Source organism: Oreochromis aureus, linkage group 23 (genome assembly GCF_013358895.1).
Source record: "Oreochromis aureus strain Israel breed Guangdong linkage group 23, ZZ_aureus, whole genome shotgun sequence".
NCBI classification, from domain to species: domain Eukaryota; kingdom Metazoa; phylum Chordata; class Actinopteri; order Cichliformes; family Cichlidae; genus Oreochromis; species Oreochromis aureus.
The window spans coordinates 33,290,288-33,307,302 of record NC_052963.1 but is presented as its reverse complement, the minus strand read 5'-3'; the positions used below and the strand labels follow the sequence as shown (position 1 = coordinate 33,307,302).

The following is a 17,015-nucleotide window of genomic DNA, read 5'->3' as shown; positions in this document are numbered from 1 at the left end:
CAAAAAGGAAGCCCTAACATTCTGACGAGGAGCTTTAAAAATGCATGAATTTACAAAGTTACTAAAGGATTTTAAAACAGCATGTCTTGTGTTTTATGTTGCTAAACAAGCTGTAAACACAACACTGATATATTATCACTTCATGAAATCTTTATGGGGGAATTAAGACACTAAGCAGGTAGAAAGCAACATCAGTATCCATTTCTACTGTGATTCTGTTTGTTAAGTGGTGAAGGAGCCCTCAGTGCATCACATGTAACAAAAAAAAAACAAAAAAAAAAAACAACCCACATTTTTAAGTTCTCGTCTCTTTAAGTCCCGCTCGCTAGATGCCCACTTTCGTCTGATTGGTTGCCCCTCGCTTGGCTTCCGTAAATAGCACAGCTCGCTAGATGCCCACTTTGGTCTGATTGGCTGCCCCTTGCTTGGCTTCAGTAAATAGGAGAAGTGTTTCTAATCCTCGTCTCCTCTTCTTAAGCAAGAACTGTACCGTGACCGTACAAAAAAAGTTGGCGCTGACCTGACACAGATTATTACATCCACTGGCATTAAACATTTAAGTTGCCTTTTTGGCCACGATAACCTGGTACCAGCTCCTGACGTACATGTACAGCAGACGGATGTAGCCAGGATTACATCACCCATTGGTAAATGTAGCATGGTGGGTGAAAGTGACCGAGTACCAAAGGACACCACATTATCAATGAGCATAAAATAGCCATGTCCTAAAATACACAGAGCTCTAATATATTTTTTACTCAGAATAGGAAAGTAACTTACAAAAATAAAAATAATGCTTTTTTAAAGAAGACGTTAAACTTGGAACTGAAAATTAGGAAAATGTTCACCGAGGTCAAAATCAAGTGAGACGAAGGGTCATTTTCTCACAATCATCTATACAGTCGTACTTTGTTTTATATCCAGAAGAGTTGCCCCCTATTGGCCGTTAGAGGGAATGAAGGTTTAAGGCACATTTGCAGTGGAGTCACGTTTCTGTCCAGAAGCTATTGTCTAATCCAGGTACCTTTAAGGTTAATCCTGGCTTTGCTGTACTATGAAGGTGGTTCACTTCTTTCAGGGGTATAATCACCATGGTAACCTACTGTATGCCGTAAACCTAACCTACTCCGGAGCAGGTTACGTTCCAGATTAAAGGTCAACACGCACAAAATTACTGGATGAGCATCAGTGAGAAATATAGATTCTTAGATGGAGCTTTAGTCTCTGTTGGCTGCAAACAGTTTCAAACACCATGGAGGCCGTAGCTGAAGGAACAAATATAAAAAACATTCATTTCATGTAGGGCTGCTCAATTAATCGAATTTTAATCTAGATTACGATCTGGGCTTTCAACGATCATTAAAAATGACTGAGCCGATTATTAGCACCTCCCTCGTGCTTTACTCTCACGCTGCTCCGTGTGGCAAATCGAGCGCACCTCTCTGCGTTTCGAACACGCAATTAAGAGGACCCGAGGGAAGCTCGGAAAGCTCGGAAAGCTAAGCAGAAGTTATTTGGAGAGGAGAGGATAATGGCTGCTGAAGAAAGAATGCCGTTGGTTGAAAAGAGAGGTAAAACGACTGCAGTGGTGTGGAAACATTACGGATTCGCGGAGTCAGACGTGGATCAAGTAGACATAGTGTGTAAACTTTGCTACGGTGTCGTAGCTGCACCACAGAGCAACACTACAACTTTATTCAATCATTTGAAGACCGCTCACAAAGTGACATACGATCAAACAATGAAGGAACGTAGAGAAAAACTCTTGACAACACCTGCTTCATCCTCACAGACCTCCATTCACGCTACCCTGTACAACGCAACTAAATATCCCACCAGCTCCCAGAGACACAAGGAGATAACAAACGCGGTAACGTTTTCCTCGCCAAAGACCACTGCTCAATTAACACAGTGAACAACCAGTATTACGCAGTATTTTGAAGTTCACTAAACATAGATGTTTACATTTTTCATTTATTTTTTTATATTGCAAACATTTGCACTGTTATCAGTATTTGCACACTATTTTATATTATTTTTTGACATCTTTAAAGCCATTATTCAATACATTGTTATTGTTAAATAAATATCGTCAAATAATCGAGATCTCAATTTCAGTGAAAATAATCGTGATTATCATTTTTGCCATAATCGAGCAGCCCTAATTTCATGAAATACTTGATTATAATCCATCAGATTCTACTGTGTCCGAATGATATTCATAAATCCCCCGTAGACACTGCATTTAGCCTTGCTGGCTTCAAATAGCTCAGACTTTAAAAGATCTGCTATATTAATAAAGTCGTACTGACCAAAGCGCTTAAAGCACACACGTTTAATGCTATATTATTCTACAGCGCTTTTCCTTTCACACACACTCACAGTCTGCTGCTTTGTCTGCAGCAGCTGTGCTGCTTTCAGTCTGTATTATATGCTTAACCTCTTAATACGTTTCCCATTCATCTTCCCTTGTAATATCAGCCACTCTGCTCCCATTACACTTATGAATAATTGTAATTGGTCAGCTGCTGCTAACGCCACATACAGGAGAAACCCTGGGGAAACTTATAACCAGCTTTGTGCGACCTCTTATCTGCGTTACAGTATGACAAGTGAAAGCAAACTTCCCTCATGCGTACACATCGTCTATTAATGTAAATGTAGCGATGAGTAAAGCTCTAAATCTAAAAGGGACTTGTTTACATACTTGTGAAAATCCTCGATGCAGTGGATGTGGTTGGAAGCGTCCACAGTGAAAGGGATGCCGTCCAGGCTGCGGTGACACACCACGCAGGTGAAGCAGTGAGGGTGGTAGGCTTTCCCAGTAGCTCGCAGGATGCGCTCCATGATGGGCTTACTGCAGATGGTGCAGGTCTCAAGGGTGTTCTGTAGACACAAACACACAGACACCCACACGGTTACACAACAAACCTGATGATGAATGAAGTGATTTTGATGATTCACTTACAGTGGGCCTTGTTAACAAGTTGGCTAAGAAATTTCACCAGCATGGAAAATGTGAAAACCCTGCATTTTCTTCTAGTTTTTGTAGGCTGTGATTAGAAACTTCCTGTCGCCAGTGTTGCACTTCTGGTGGCTCTGCGCCCATTTGTGCTTGTGCAACTTATAAATCCACACTAGGGACCTTTAGCTCGGCTGTCCTCAAATGCCTCCGAAGCTGAAGGAATCTGATTAGCACTCCTCTCGAAACACAAACACAGTCATTTTTCAGCTGCCCTCACCCACACTCCATCCTCCCGTATGCAAGAGTGCGAGCAGTAAATATTTCCACTTTGTGATGACTGCAGGATTTCTGCAGCCAGGCGACTGGGCAAGCGGCCCGCGGGGAGACGTGGCCGCTGCCTGCCTCTGACTTATCTGTGGCATCTCTCTTCTTAATATCTGCCGGGAGACACCATTTGTTATTTCAATATTTCATAAATAACGACTGCCTCTCTAAACAGCAATGCAATTACAGGGGGATGGATATATCATGTGAGAGTGATCAATGTGCGGCCCGATGCGGCTGCGTGCGACTTGATGGGCCCCGCCGTCGCTGCTCCTCGCTCAGGCATTTCCTGGATCTCTGTTGTCTCTCTGTTCGCCTCCTCCTCCTCCTCCCCCCCATTTTGCGCTTGGCTGGGCTAAAGAGTGCACGGTTCAGCTGTTCCCATTGGCTCCCACTGTAGTAGCAAGCTGCCTCAGTGTTTCCAAACACAGCTCGGGGTGTGTAGCAACACTGCGCTGCGTCATCGGCTGCCTCCCAGTCGCACCGCCGGGCCCTGCCGCTTAAAATGACACTTCTGTGACCGCTCGGCCGAGGTAAACTCGCAGCCGCCGCCCCCCCGTCCGGCTGTGCGGCACATGCACCGACGTTCACAGTCTGTATGCAAATGAATGAAGAAGCCTTTTACAGAATGAGGCTCATTGGTTCAAGTGCACGGTTAAACTGCTCCTGACACGGCTCTCGTAACACGATCGCGTGCCACCGGAGGGCGAGAGGGCAAGAGAGGAGGGCTGCTGACGCCTGACTGCAGGCTGGAGAAACGTGGTTTGAAAAATGGCCGCTTCTTCAAGGCACTCCTGGAGAGGCATTATTTCATGAAAAGCAATGAGTGCAGACATGCTCAGCATTCCCCCCCTCCCCACACCCCCCACACCCCCCACACCCACACCCCTCCAAGATGGTAATAGAAATAAACATTATTCCCAGGGCAACATTTGTGTATAAACAATGTCCATATTGCAATCCCGCTCGATCCTGGAAGTGGAATAAAGCCTTTAATGAGCTCGCTGCACTGAGCCCTTGAGGTTTGCCTCACGCACGCACACAGACAGAGAGAGGTAGAGGTAGAGATCGAGAGAGGGGGGAGAATATATTTGCAACCTGAGAATCTGAGTGAGATACCAGGGCCAAACAGCACTAAACCATCTTCAACTCTTACTCATCTGCCTGCATTTCTACTTACTTATTCTCATCTGCCCTTCATGTGGGAATACCTTGCCCTTGTTTAGCTTAACTAGAGCATATGATTTCACAGCACACAGTTCCTCCGGGCCATTGTAATGAGTACAGTACTCAAAAGACAAAATTTCTCTCTTTCTCTCTGATGGTAAGATTCTATGACCTCAATTCATTTATTCTGCTCAGCCGCTGTCGTTTTTCCCATTCACTCGTGACTCCTGTTATTTGGGATTAGGTAACGTTTATTAAGGTCTGTTACACAAACCCGGGTCTGATGTCAACACAGAGAATGCTCATGGTCTGCGGTTGGGCACGACTTCCACAGATGGTTTAGGAAATTCTGCATAAATCACTTCATGCCCTCCCTGTCAGACATTCAGGTCCCTTGTAGTTTGCCACTAGAGGGCTGTATATGTCTGCAGATGTCCGGGTTTTACTTTTCCCTTGACTAAATGTGATGTATTCAAGCATATGTATTCTTTTTTTCCTCCTCTCTCCCTCAAACATTTCTCTAAGTGTTTGCCCAGAAGGCTAAACAAATGTCTAGGCAGATGAGGTAAAGTGAATTTAGGTCAGACAGCCTCTTGCTGAACCGAGGGGTGAGTAGAGTGTGTTAAAGTCAATCGCGACCCCCCCTTTTTCTTTCATTGTAAGCCATTTTTCTTTTGCTGTAAAGTGTTCTGGCAACACCAAATGAGAGCTCGCACAGTCCAGTTCAGCTTCTCACCGTTTGGGAACGGCCCAACAAAACGGCGTTCGACACAGCTGTCTGTCAGGATGAGAACTGCGATGGCGAACGAAGCACGTAACGGAGTCAAACGGTCCCATGTGATCCGCTCTGAACATGAGAGTCGGGTGACAGAAAGAGACGCTCACACCAGAAAAAAATACACACCATGAAGGCTGGGAGTCTAATATTAAGTCTTTTGTCTAGTGAAAATGTTTCACTAATTTCCGCTTCAAGTCCACTTGTAATTTGCAGCTTTACTGGATCAAGTGACAGTCAGCTCAGTTTTCAGAAATACTGGAGGGTTTGATGATAATTAATCAATTAGCCCGCACTTGTAAAAATACTGACGAGAAAATAAAAAAGCTAAAAAACTCCATTCAGTTCCTGTAATGTAAGCGAGGGAGTTTGCTTGTCTGGCCAAGACTTTAAAACTTCCATGCCTCTTCTCTCCTCAGAATCCAGCGAACACTAATGTGTCTCTGTGTTTCAGTGCAAAGAGCAGCTAAAGGTAAAAGAATGCGGGAACAAAGACGTGTTTTCCGTGTTTGCACATGAAACGATAAACAGCTGGAAATGTGATGTGGCACACTGTTGAGCTGAAGCTGTTCATCGTCTCCGCAACCGTAGCAACACAGATTTTTACACCTCTCTCTTCTCTCTCTTTCGCAACTCGGGCTGACAGGAGGTAGGCTGGAGATCAGTGAGGCTACACGCCATTTATGACCTGGCACGCTGAACTCAGAGCGGGCCAAATTTACAGATGATCTGATTCCGTGTGCATGTGTGTCACAGAATGTGCTGGTCGGCGCCCGGCCACGCCGTGTGACATCGCTGCACTCTGCTGAAGGTAGCTCTCTGATACCTAACAAGAGCTTGTGGGAAACATCTGAGCGCTCTTCATGGACTGAATGAGAGTTAATGACTTGTTGTTGAACTATGAGTCAAATCACTGACCTCCCGAGGGAAGATGTCCACTGATTTAATGAACCTTGACAAGCAGCTTCTCTCCCTTTTATTGCTTAATATGAGTCAATCAAGCGGGAAAAGCCTTTTGTTTAAAACAGTTACTTACGTATACAAGTATTTTCTCCAGTGTCAAGTAGAATGGAAAAAAAAATTAGAATGTTAAAAAAAGGAAATTTCCCAACACAATTCAGCCTAACATAACACTGCAAACCACAAGAACAGAGTCAGAGGTTTTGGGAAATGATGTTAATTTAGACTGCACGGACTGCAATGCTGTTAAATCTCATGTTAAATACTGCACTTCTGCCAGGTGCTGACATCATCCTAGATATGCACCAGGTTACCTTTGACTTCAGTTCTTTCACACAAGAGCAAAAGGAGCCAAGAGACCAACTTCAAAATGAAGTTGAAGGGGTGAGATTAGAGGTTTGCTTTCGTTGGCTTTCCAAGTTTATGCTAGGCTTTGTAATAGATGCTTGTTTGGATCCAACTACAACTGTTCACAACATTAACCCTGCATGCTGAAAGTGACACTTAACCAGTGCATCTAAAGGGACCTCTCTGAGCTTCCACATATGGTGATTTAGAAGTGAGAGACCTGTCTCACCACTGCCGCAGCCGACTGTGTCACAGCACAAGTATCAAAGGACACCTGATGTGTATCTGTGAGATGATACCAGCTTTGACAGCGTGCCAGTATTTGACACTTTGGGATGGAGAACAAACTCAAAGACTGACAGCTGAGCACCATGGGTGCATTACAGACTCAACTCTGTGGTAAAACACAACGCTCCACTTACTCTTTACACCACAGATGTATTAAATAAACTTGATATGGTGCTGATAACTCTTCCCACTGGTCTCTTTTGGTTTTTTCGTACAAACCAACAAAAAATCCCTGCAGTCCCAAAAACATTTCCCAAAACAACTGTTAGAACAGAGACAGCTACAAGCTGCTAACAGGGCACCTTCAAAAAAGATTAGACTGAATCTTCCGACTATAAAATTTTTATATTCCCTAATTTTTTTCCTGACGCTACAAAAGCCTCGTGCAAGGTTGGGATGTGGGTGGGACAAAAGCAGGAAAACGATAATGCAAATGTGCAGGAGGAAGCAAACGTGGAATCTAAGAAAAAAAAATCTGGTTTGGCTCATCTGACAGACAAGGATCTCGTGACCGGGAACCCGGGTCCGTGTTTGGGGCAAGCTGACGACCTGCTGATTCATCTCCTCCAACCATTTTTTCTAAAGGATAGTGGGGTACACACTGGACAGTAGACACGAATAGACACACTAAGAAATTAAGAAAATGAAATTTAAAAAAATAGGTAAATTGATTTGATTCTGATAATATAACAAGTGATACTGGGGTATATGGAAAAAAATCTGAGCTGCAAATTTTTTATGATATTATCCAAAGTGTGTGTCTCAGTCAGAATCACCTCACAGCCCTGCGGTTTTCCCGAGGTCCTCTGAACATGAAGCTAGAGCCAGCAGCTTATTAGCTTCTTGGCAGAGTGCAGTGACCTGCAATCCTCATTGGTTCAGGAAGCCAGTGCACTCGGCTTCCCTCCACTGACAGCAAAGGCATCCGAGGCTCAGATGGTAGAGCAGGATGTCCACTAATTGCAATGCTGGTGGTTTGATTTCTGACTCCTCCACATGCTCAAGTGTCCTCTGCAAAGACACCAAACCCCAAGCAGCTCTAGATAGCAGCTGAATTTCCCACGACATCTCTGGTATGTGTGCGATGAGGAGAGTAAAATCTAAATTTTAAGCCAGTTAAAACGTGCTATTAAAGTCCAGAGTTTTATTAGTCAGTTCAAAAAAAGAAAAAGAGGGGAAGTATTCGTGAAATCGATTCCCTACTTTTGTCATTTTCAGGCAAAAAACCCCTGAAACGTAAAAGAAATTTTATCATAGCTAACTGAATACCTTTTGGTTTGGGAGCTTTGCTCTGAGAAAATCAGAAATCCACAATGTTCTTTCCAAGATCAAACAACTGACTGAGAAAAAGAGATGACGCCTTACATCGATTTATTAACAAATAGTTCCTCTTTAGCACAGCAGTTGCTTACAACCCCACATACTACAACTGCCAAGGTCAACGCTGTAAAAGCTCTCAGTAGTCAGTATCTGTGTATGCACGCTGTTATTTGAAGCAGTTTCTCGAGGAAGAAGCAGTTACCTCACTCACAGCTGACTTGGCATCAGCTTCTCTTAATGAATATTTAAACTGGAGATTTGGCAAACCCGTGCCCGTGTTAGCGTTCGCAGACACTGATGCTGCTAAGTTTCTGTTCATCGCAAAAAAGGAAGCAAGAGCGTTAAATGAGCAGTAACGGTGAGCTTTTTAGAGCTACGCTGGGTGACTTCATAAAGCAAAGGGAGTGCAGTTTTATACGAAAGGTGTTTTTATATTCTTAAAACAAATCACGAAGGGGTCGGCCTGGAGAAAATCCCAGAAATCTGTTGTTGTTGAGGGAGCCTGGGATCTCATTTAAATCCACGTTTTTGCAGAGGGACTGTGGGAGCATCACCCTCACCTGATACGCGGTGTGCTCAGGCCACGGAGATGGAAAGGTCTGTGTTTAAAATTATGTTTCCCCTTCAGCTGTTTGAGTTCCGTGACTGTGATCATCTCTATGCCTCATCCTGAGAAGGTTAACAAGTGATCAGCACCCCTGCCTCCTCTCACCTGAGACCCCTGACACAATCTCACCCTCAGCCCTCGACATTCAACCTAAATTCCCTTTAGAAGCCGTCACTGCTTTCCAGTGAGCAGGACTGGCATCCTGACTCCGTCGATCTGTGTAGTTTCTAAACATTAGGTCCTCAGTTGTGAGCGCATGAAGATATATTAACGACACTTGACTCCTTTACAGAATCCTGTCATTTCTAAGCGCATTATGTAAATCACCCACTCGTATCTTCTCCACTGCCTGGATGCAGATGACTGAGGTGTGCATGGTTTTTTTGTTTGTGTGTGGGTGTGAGTGAGCATGTCACACAGTGGAAAGCGATTCTCCTAATGGTTTGCTAACTCAGAGGATCAGTGACCTTGAAAGTATCAGCTGCATAATTCACAGACGGAGCGTTTGTGACACTCATCTGTGTGCACGCCAGTCAGTCAGGACGAGCGGGCCGAGGTTTCGGTGTCTCTGACCTGGAAAGGCCTCGTTTCCTCAGAGTCTCCTGTGCTCAGCTCTGCTCAGCCCTGTCTGTCAGGGTAATAAATTCACACCGGGTTATAAATGACCAGCACGTGCAGGAATGGGATGGCATCCCGCCAGAGCTTCCTTTCCTGTTTTGTTTCTTTTTAAACACCCGGTCGGCTGGATGGTCTCGGCAGCCGCCGCCCCCGAGATCCTTCTCACCAGCAGCCCGTGCAGGTTTCACTTCAAAACAACGCAAACTAATGAAACAGCACACGTCCGCTGGGATTTAAATTTTCATACATGCTAGTACACACAGCTGCGTGGCTTTACTTGTTCACACAGATTTCTTATTTTAGCTGCGTGATAACATCAAGCTACTGCCAACATGAAGGGACAGGGTCGACCACTCAGCTCATGCCTCGCTCAGGCCTTTCTTCAAAAAATAAAAGGTGGCAGTGGGGGCCCTCTCTCCGGCTCAGGCAAAGTGGCCGGCCTGCCCGTCTGCCTCTCCGCCTTAAATTCAGCTCCGCAGCAGAATGTGACCCCTCTGGACTTTGGGCAATGTCTCCTGCTCTGGTTACAGAGAGAAACTGACAAAGACCCCGGCAGTAGTTCTCTCATAGCATGAGTTAGAGTGACATTGTGGTGGGTCAGCACTGGGTCACGGATATTTTTCTCTCCTGCTTGCCTCTTGGGGGTGGGGGGGTGGGAGCGGAGCGGGGTGGGGGTGCTTGGACGAAAAGCAGGAGGAAGGTTTAGTGGGTGCCGATACATGGATTTGCTCTCTTGTCTAAACAGTGTATTCTAATAACAACACGCGCGCTTTTCATTTTCCTGCTTGTAATGGATAGGACGGCTGCATTTCCTGTAGTGCGGGTCAGTAATAAGAAATAATGACCTGCTTGAATTTAGCTGGCTCACACCCACTGTACGGCACAATTACACACACGCGCATAATTGTCTTGGCAAGTCTGGAGACGCACCAAGATGTGAAATCCTATTCATGCAAGTGCTATCTAATTGGCTCACTCCTTTGAGGAATTAGACCGAGTTAATCACGTCTGAATATACAGAACTCAATTAGAACTCTGCAAGCTAATGCAGACAGCCATGAATATTTGATGACAAAGTCAGCAGAAAGCCTCCGTGTGTTCGCCAGCTTCACATGAAAAGTCGAAGCAGGGTGGGAGCACACCTGCCGAACTCTGCGTGGCGGCGCTCCTGCCGTGAGCTTCAGCGCCGCAACGGCGCGCAGCGACAAGGGGCCCTGAACTCACCACGATGGCTGAAAGTCTCTGGATCTGACTACCTGGATATCCATCACGGAGAAGTGACAGGTGTGTGGGTGGTGTGCAGTCATCTCTAATTAGAGCCATATTACTGTCACGGAGGCTCTGCTGCAAACTCCTGTGTTGTTCTGTTTATATCACTGGTGGTGCATATGAGAGGAGAGATGATCTTCTGTGATTGGATGTATTGTTTTCCTACATCGCCTTTCTCAATGACAGCAGCAGCCTTAGGGGACTTCACGGGGATATCCCTTTGTTAGCTGGGAGAGTCTGCTATGATGTGCTGTAGAGGACATCCAGGAGCCCCAATACAGCTGGCAACGTGCCTGTCGCCTCTGGGTGCTCCGACATCCTCAGCAACCTCCCTCCACTGCCTGGATTGTTTGATTATGGCGTGCGTGTTTGAGCTCGTTCTTCTTCTGAAAAATTCAGCACATTTTTTGTCGCCACGAGATCATCTCTAGTCCCGCCACACTCACAGTCTGTTTATTAGCACCTGCTATTCACACATTCACAGTTATAAATCATTCCTGGGTGATTCCATGAAAAAAAGGAAAAAGAAAAGAAAAATCAGTGAGTTCTGCCCACCGGACAACCTCAGAATCAGCTGATGTTCTTTGTTGCTATAATTACAGAATATTTAATGAAATCACATAAAGTCATGTTCCTGCTTTTGGTCAATATTTTTTTCCAGCATCTCTGATCTCTCTTAACTTTATAATCAAATTATCATCATTTAAGCTCTGTTAAAAAAATGCAACCAAATTAAACGTACACCTGCTCCACGTGTGACAGTCAAGAATTTGTTTAAACTCTACCCCACTTTGAGTATAAATATCATGGCATATATCATATATATTTGAACAAACGGCACTGTGACGCAGAGGAACAGAAACAGGAACCCGGGATGTTTGATCAGTTTTCTGATAATTTACTGGAGGAAACTTTCAAGGCTCGTATCAGGATGTGGGATAGATGACTGTTGAAGACAAGTGATAGCACATGAATGGTCCCCTTTATACCTTCGATACCAGGATCATCTTCTAGCTGTGATTCCTTCTCCGGCCTTGCACTCAAGCACACTGTCAGTCGCTGATTTTTCCCTCATTTCCCACAATCAAATATTATTTTTCAAAATTAAATATTCGTTCAATGTGCAATATTAATTGCACACTACTGATGCTGAAAAATACCACATTGGCTGCTTAACATGATGGGACTAAAGACAAAATAATCCAATCAAACTCCACCTTCACAATGGATCAGCAAACCGAGTTTTCCTCCAAGTGCACATTTAAAAATTAAACAGACATAAAAAAAAGAAGCAGTCCATCAGTTAAGCTTTTATAAAGGCGGCATGAATGACGGCGACCAGTACGGGTGACATCACTACTTTCCAAGACAGACAAACGGCCGCCGAGGGTAAAAGCTCATCAGTCAATCACGAACGTTTCCTGGTGACTGGCAGGTCAGGGCCGCCGTGTGAAGTTCTTCCTTTACAATGGCAGAATGGAAAATCTTCCACAGTGTGTAGCCAAAGAGACCAAAGCCCATTCATTTTAAATAACGGAGCCATAGTACAACACCAGATAATGAGCATAATTACATTCAAGCAAGTTGGCGTCCGTGACCTTGATGGTCTCTGAATTTCTGTCAAAAGCGGAAGAAATAGATTAAGGTTTTTATGTAGGCAAATCCCTATCTCTTTATTACTGCTCTTTCAATACGAAGCTCTGCTCCTGATGTGACCTTGTGGTACTTACATCAGTCTTATTACAGCACACTTAAACCGGCTGCTCTTTGGATGATCTACAGTCGCTGGGAGTGGCAGTATGAACAGGAATGTGGGGCTGCGATTCTGCCTCCAACAGGAACCTGTCTGCAACACTCTTCCATTCACTGGTGTCATTTAAGCAGATTGAATGGCTCTGTTTACCGTCAGAGAGACTGAAGTGAAGGGCAGCTAAAAAGCCTTTTTAAAGTAAATTAACTGGCCCAAAACTTGGCTGTGGTAATGCTGCAGCAAAGTAAGCGAGCGCTGTAGCAACACGGCGGATATGAGCACACTTAAGAACAGTAGGCATGGTAACCTGTGTAAGCAATTAACCTCGGTGACAATGAATCCCACTGCTGAACTTCTTCAAAGACCAGCTGAGCTATCAGACATGTCAAGAGTCCCTGTTGCTCTCAGCTCCGTTAACTAATATGCTCTCATGGTTACAGTCAGACTTCCTAAAGTGAAAGGAGAAAGAAAATTGCTGTTCATTTCTAAGATTACACCAGCCCTCACTGCTATAATCCCACTGATTGAGAACAGTTTGGGGTTTAACCACCTAGAAGATATAATGAATCTACTTCCTTATGCGAGGCTGTGAAAATGCCAACCCTTATTTTCTGTCATATACAATATGGATACGCTGTTGCACATTAAACATGGTTAACGTTGCAAATACTGCAGATACATACAGCCTAAAGGTTCAGGCTTCAGACTACTCTAAGTACTCCATTTGAGAGTATTTCCTCTACTCTTGACTCTGAATGATATCAGTGAGAGGAGCTATTGCTAATATGATCATCTCAAGTATCCACCTGCTGTTCAAACCTTCAATTTACAAGTGGCAGCCAAGCGCAAGAAAACAGAGCTAAAGGAAGGCGTAATGGAGCTGAAACTGTCTGTATGAGACAGATGAACTGAGGCGTTGTGTCAAGGCCCACAATCAGGGAAATAAAGATTATTTTGATTTGTGAATGACAGAAAGTTATTCTAGCAAAGTCCGAGAATAAAAAGATGGAAATGAGCAAAATGCACCGACTCTTTATAATTCTATAAGTCTTTAAAGATGGTTGGTTTGATGAGCCCTGCAGTTAACTGCTGCTTAACAATTTATTAACAGATCGTTTACCAGATTGATTCCATAGAGCAGCGGGTATGTCTGCTTACAGTCAGCCTAACAAACTAATTGTTGTATTCCTGATGGTGAAATTTACTTGTGTGTCATTTTAAAGGCGCTCCCCTCTCCGTTCCAAAGACTCGCATGTACATGTTTCAAGACTGGCATTACAGTATACTCACTTGTGGATGTGCAGGTGGACAGTTAAAGGCAGTCTCCTCCTGTCAACTCCTAATTTGGCCAGAAAAGACTGTGATTTTATAAAGCATGAGACTCGAGCCTAGTTCTCTCTCAGACCAAAACCATGGTGCCTGCTGCAGCTTACATTAGCAGGAAATAGTGTGTTAGCATTAGCAGCAATTTAACGAGAGAAGAGCCCAATATTAAGAACATAATAATGCTTATGAATATTCTTGACTATTGGACGCAGGGTTTTATTTGTTCAAATCCAGCACTGGAATGGCAGACACAGCCACCAACAATAAAAAAAACAAACAACACATGCCCCAAGGACAGCAGTCCCTGAGAGAACGCAGCAAACGCAAACAAAGGAGCACTGCACTCTCTACATACACTGGTGTAATTATAATAACACATGAGCCGTAGCTGGTGTTTCCAGAAAAGAGCTGACACCTTGAATAAACTCTCGGCCTCTTAAATACCTGCACTTCTTCCTAAACGTATTACATGTTATTGCTCTGCAGCACCTGAGACTGCATCCTTCAGAACAAGCCTCAGAGCTTGTTCACTTTAATGTGCATTTAACTGCATCGATTAACGAGATTAAGATTTATCTGGAAATTTGTGCTTGAGATCACAAAGCAGGTCCTCTGGTTTTGGGGTCACTGTATAAACTTAGTGTGAATGGCGTCAGAAATGCAGGGTTATATAATAAGGAAATGCATATTTTGCTGTTTTTGGGAGGTCAAGATTGCATTTTTCTCCAGATGAATAGCCATAGATATATCTGATTAGCTTACCATCGACACATACGGACAAAGGGACACAGGAAGCCTGACTGGTCAGAGAGTACAATCAATCCACCAGCCTTGATGTAATAAAGTCAACTAATTATGAGCAATTGGAGTAAAAATATCACGCTGTAGATCATTTTTACTTTAAAAGCATGAAATCAGACTTCACGTGGCAATGCAACTAAATTTATTCAGTTTTATTTGGATAGCAATAACACCTAAAATCAGATGAAGGAGTACTTGGCGACAGTGGGACAAAAAACCTCAGTTTTCACAGGAAGAAACCTGAGTCAGAATCATGCTCAAGGAGGGGCAGCCACCTGCCATGAGCGGTAGGGGATGAGGGGAGGAAGACAGGACAGAAGACATGCAAGAAAGGGAATTATCTAATGATAAGAACAAATGCCACATACTAGCACCAAGCTACAAAAAACTGCAGTTCCTTCAATGTCCACTCGAGGCTCCAGCAACGACTTTGTGCCCACAGACTCCCCATTCTTAATATGTCCAACTTTACAACAGAAATAAAAAAATTTACAGTCTGATTTATATAAAATGGGTGCCGTTTGGTGCACTTTTTAAAATAATATATATCGCATATCAATCGGCGGTGATTAATTCTGCTCACAGCCTGTCTACATGTCTACAATGGTAACCCTCATGTCCGTGCTCTGCAGCTGTTGGCTGATAGCTTAGCACTCCACTACTCCTATAATCCTCTTACAACCAAAATGGGACAGTAAAGCTAAGTTTGAGGCTTTGATGGCCATCTTTAACAATCAGCAAGACAGACAGACCGCAGTAATCATTACTCACAAACATCACCACAACATTTATTTGGAATCACTCAGAAATACTGCAGAAACACTGTTAGCCGGCATTGTTGGTTTCTGGTGATTAATTAGTTCCAGTTTTGCAGGAAACAAAGTCAGCAACAGTTTGAATCATCTGGAAAACATTTCACAAGATAGCTTTCTTCGAAAACGGCACTAAAGCTCAAAACTTCTGCATCTCTCAGTAACAATGACGGACGTCTTGCCAGGTCGTGTGTGCGCACATCCTTACTTTCCTCCTCGTTATGCGTGTGTGCAAATACTGAATGGGGTGATCAGGAGGACACCTCAAGCTGAGACACGTCAGACAAGGGAAAAAACAAAAAAAACCCAAAACAATGGCAATGCCAGTGTTTTCACACTGACACGATCACAGATCACTCCATGCAAAATGACACATTAATTGAGCGGCTGTAGAGTTTATCAGCATCACCGTGCATTCAAATAGGCGGTGATAAGACCTCTGTGGAGGCAAGCCAAGGGAAGTGCCACGGACAAAGGCTGATTTCTGCCCTCCAGTTTACGGGCCGGTGGTGTGACTGAGGCTGGTTCGAGAGAAAGATAGCAGGTTGTAAAATCAGGAAGTAGACAGGAGCTGATAACACATCTGTGTGAGTTCCTGTACATTACTAAAAGGAATTACTAATATCTAGGCAAACAGTTTGAACGAGGCAAATCACCCTGCGGAAGAGATGGATCTCACCCGTTCAAATGCCAGTATTGTTACACAGAATATGTAAAGTCCCAGCTCAGATAAGAGCGCTGCTGATCGCCTGCTCTGATACATGGCAGAAAACTTTGTTGGATGGCAATCAGCGTGCAAAATGTATTCCTCCAATTCCTGGCAAAGGGATTAATAGAGTTTTGCATATTATTATACAGATTCTACACACAGCAAGTTTCCTCAGGCACCTGTTATACCTGTAAGATATTCTACATCAAATATAATACGCTGCCACGGGCTGATGGAAAAATCTATTTCGCAGAGAGAGCACACAGCATATGGAAATAATTCAAGAAATAACAATAAATTGTTTTCAGTTTTTAAATGACTTGCAATGTTTTTACTATCACACATCGACTGTATAGTTTTACAAATGTAGTCTCGACTGTAAGTGAAACAGTTAAAGGGAACTCGGGGAAGAATGCACATGTTAAGCAACTGTAAGTGTCATTTTTTTAATTAACTTCGGTGCTTCTGGTGCTGGACTACTTGCACTTCCAAGACAGAAAAGAAATCTCTACATCTGCTGTTTTTATTTTGATCATGTATTTATGTACTTTAAGCCAGGGTGTGAGGTATAGAGACAGATCACTTTTAAGTTTTGGGTTTAAAAAAAAAAGTCTTTTAAAGGCTAATCCTAAGCTTCTGGAAAAGCCTTTCCAAAACCCCCGACCTCAAGCCTGCTGAAAATGTGTAAACTATGCTTTAAAACCGAGTCTGTGCCAGGAAACCAAGAAGAACAACCAAATATTCACACAGAGTTATGTTTGCTGATGGCTACCAAAAACATCTGGTTGAGGTGCAGTTTGCCAGACAAATATTAGTGGAGGTGCATTTATACTTTTTAACCTATATCTATATTATTTTTGAAAGTGAGCAAAAATAGAGAAGACGTGCACCTGATTCTTGTTTTTAAAGGCTTTAAAGGTGTATGCTCTGCAATTATTTCACCCTGGCAAAACAAAACAACAACAAAGAAATCAAA

General features: G+C 43.6%; 1 protein-coding gene across 5 annotated transcripts in view; it reads right to left on the bottom strand.

Moving 5' to 3' along the window:
* LOC116312983 (LIM domain containing preferred translocation partner in lipoma) overlaps positions 1 to 17,015 on the bottom strand; it is a 180,364-nt gene that overhangs the window by 10,271 nt on the left and 153,078 nt on the right. For all 5 annotated transcript variants that reach the window (XM_039606737.1, XM_031730526.2, XM_031730525.2 and 2 more), the window contains one exon: positions 2,708 to 2,886. In XM_039606737.1, coding sequence (XP_039462671.1) covers positions 2,708 to 2,886 — 179 coding nt within the window. The remainder of the gene's footprint in view (positions 1 to 2,707; positions 2,887 to 17,015) is intronic.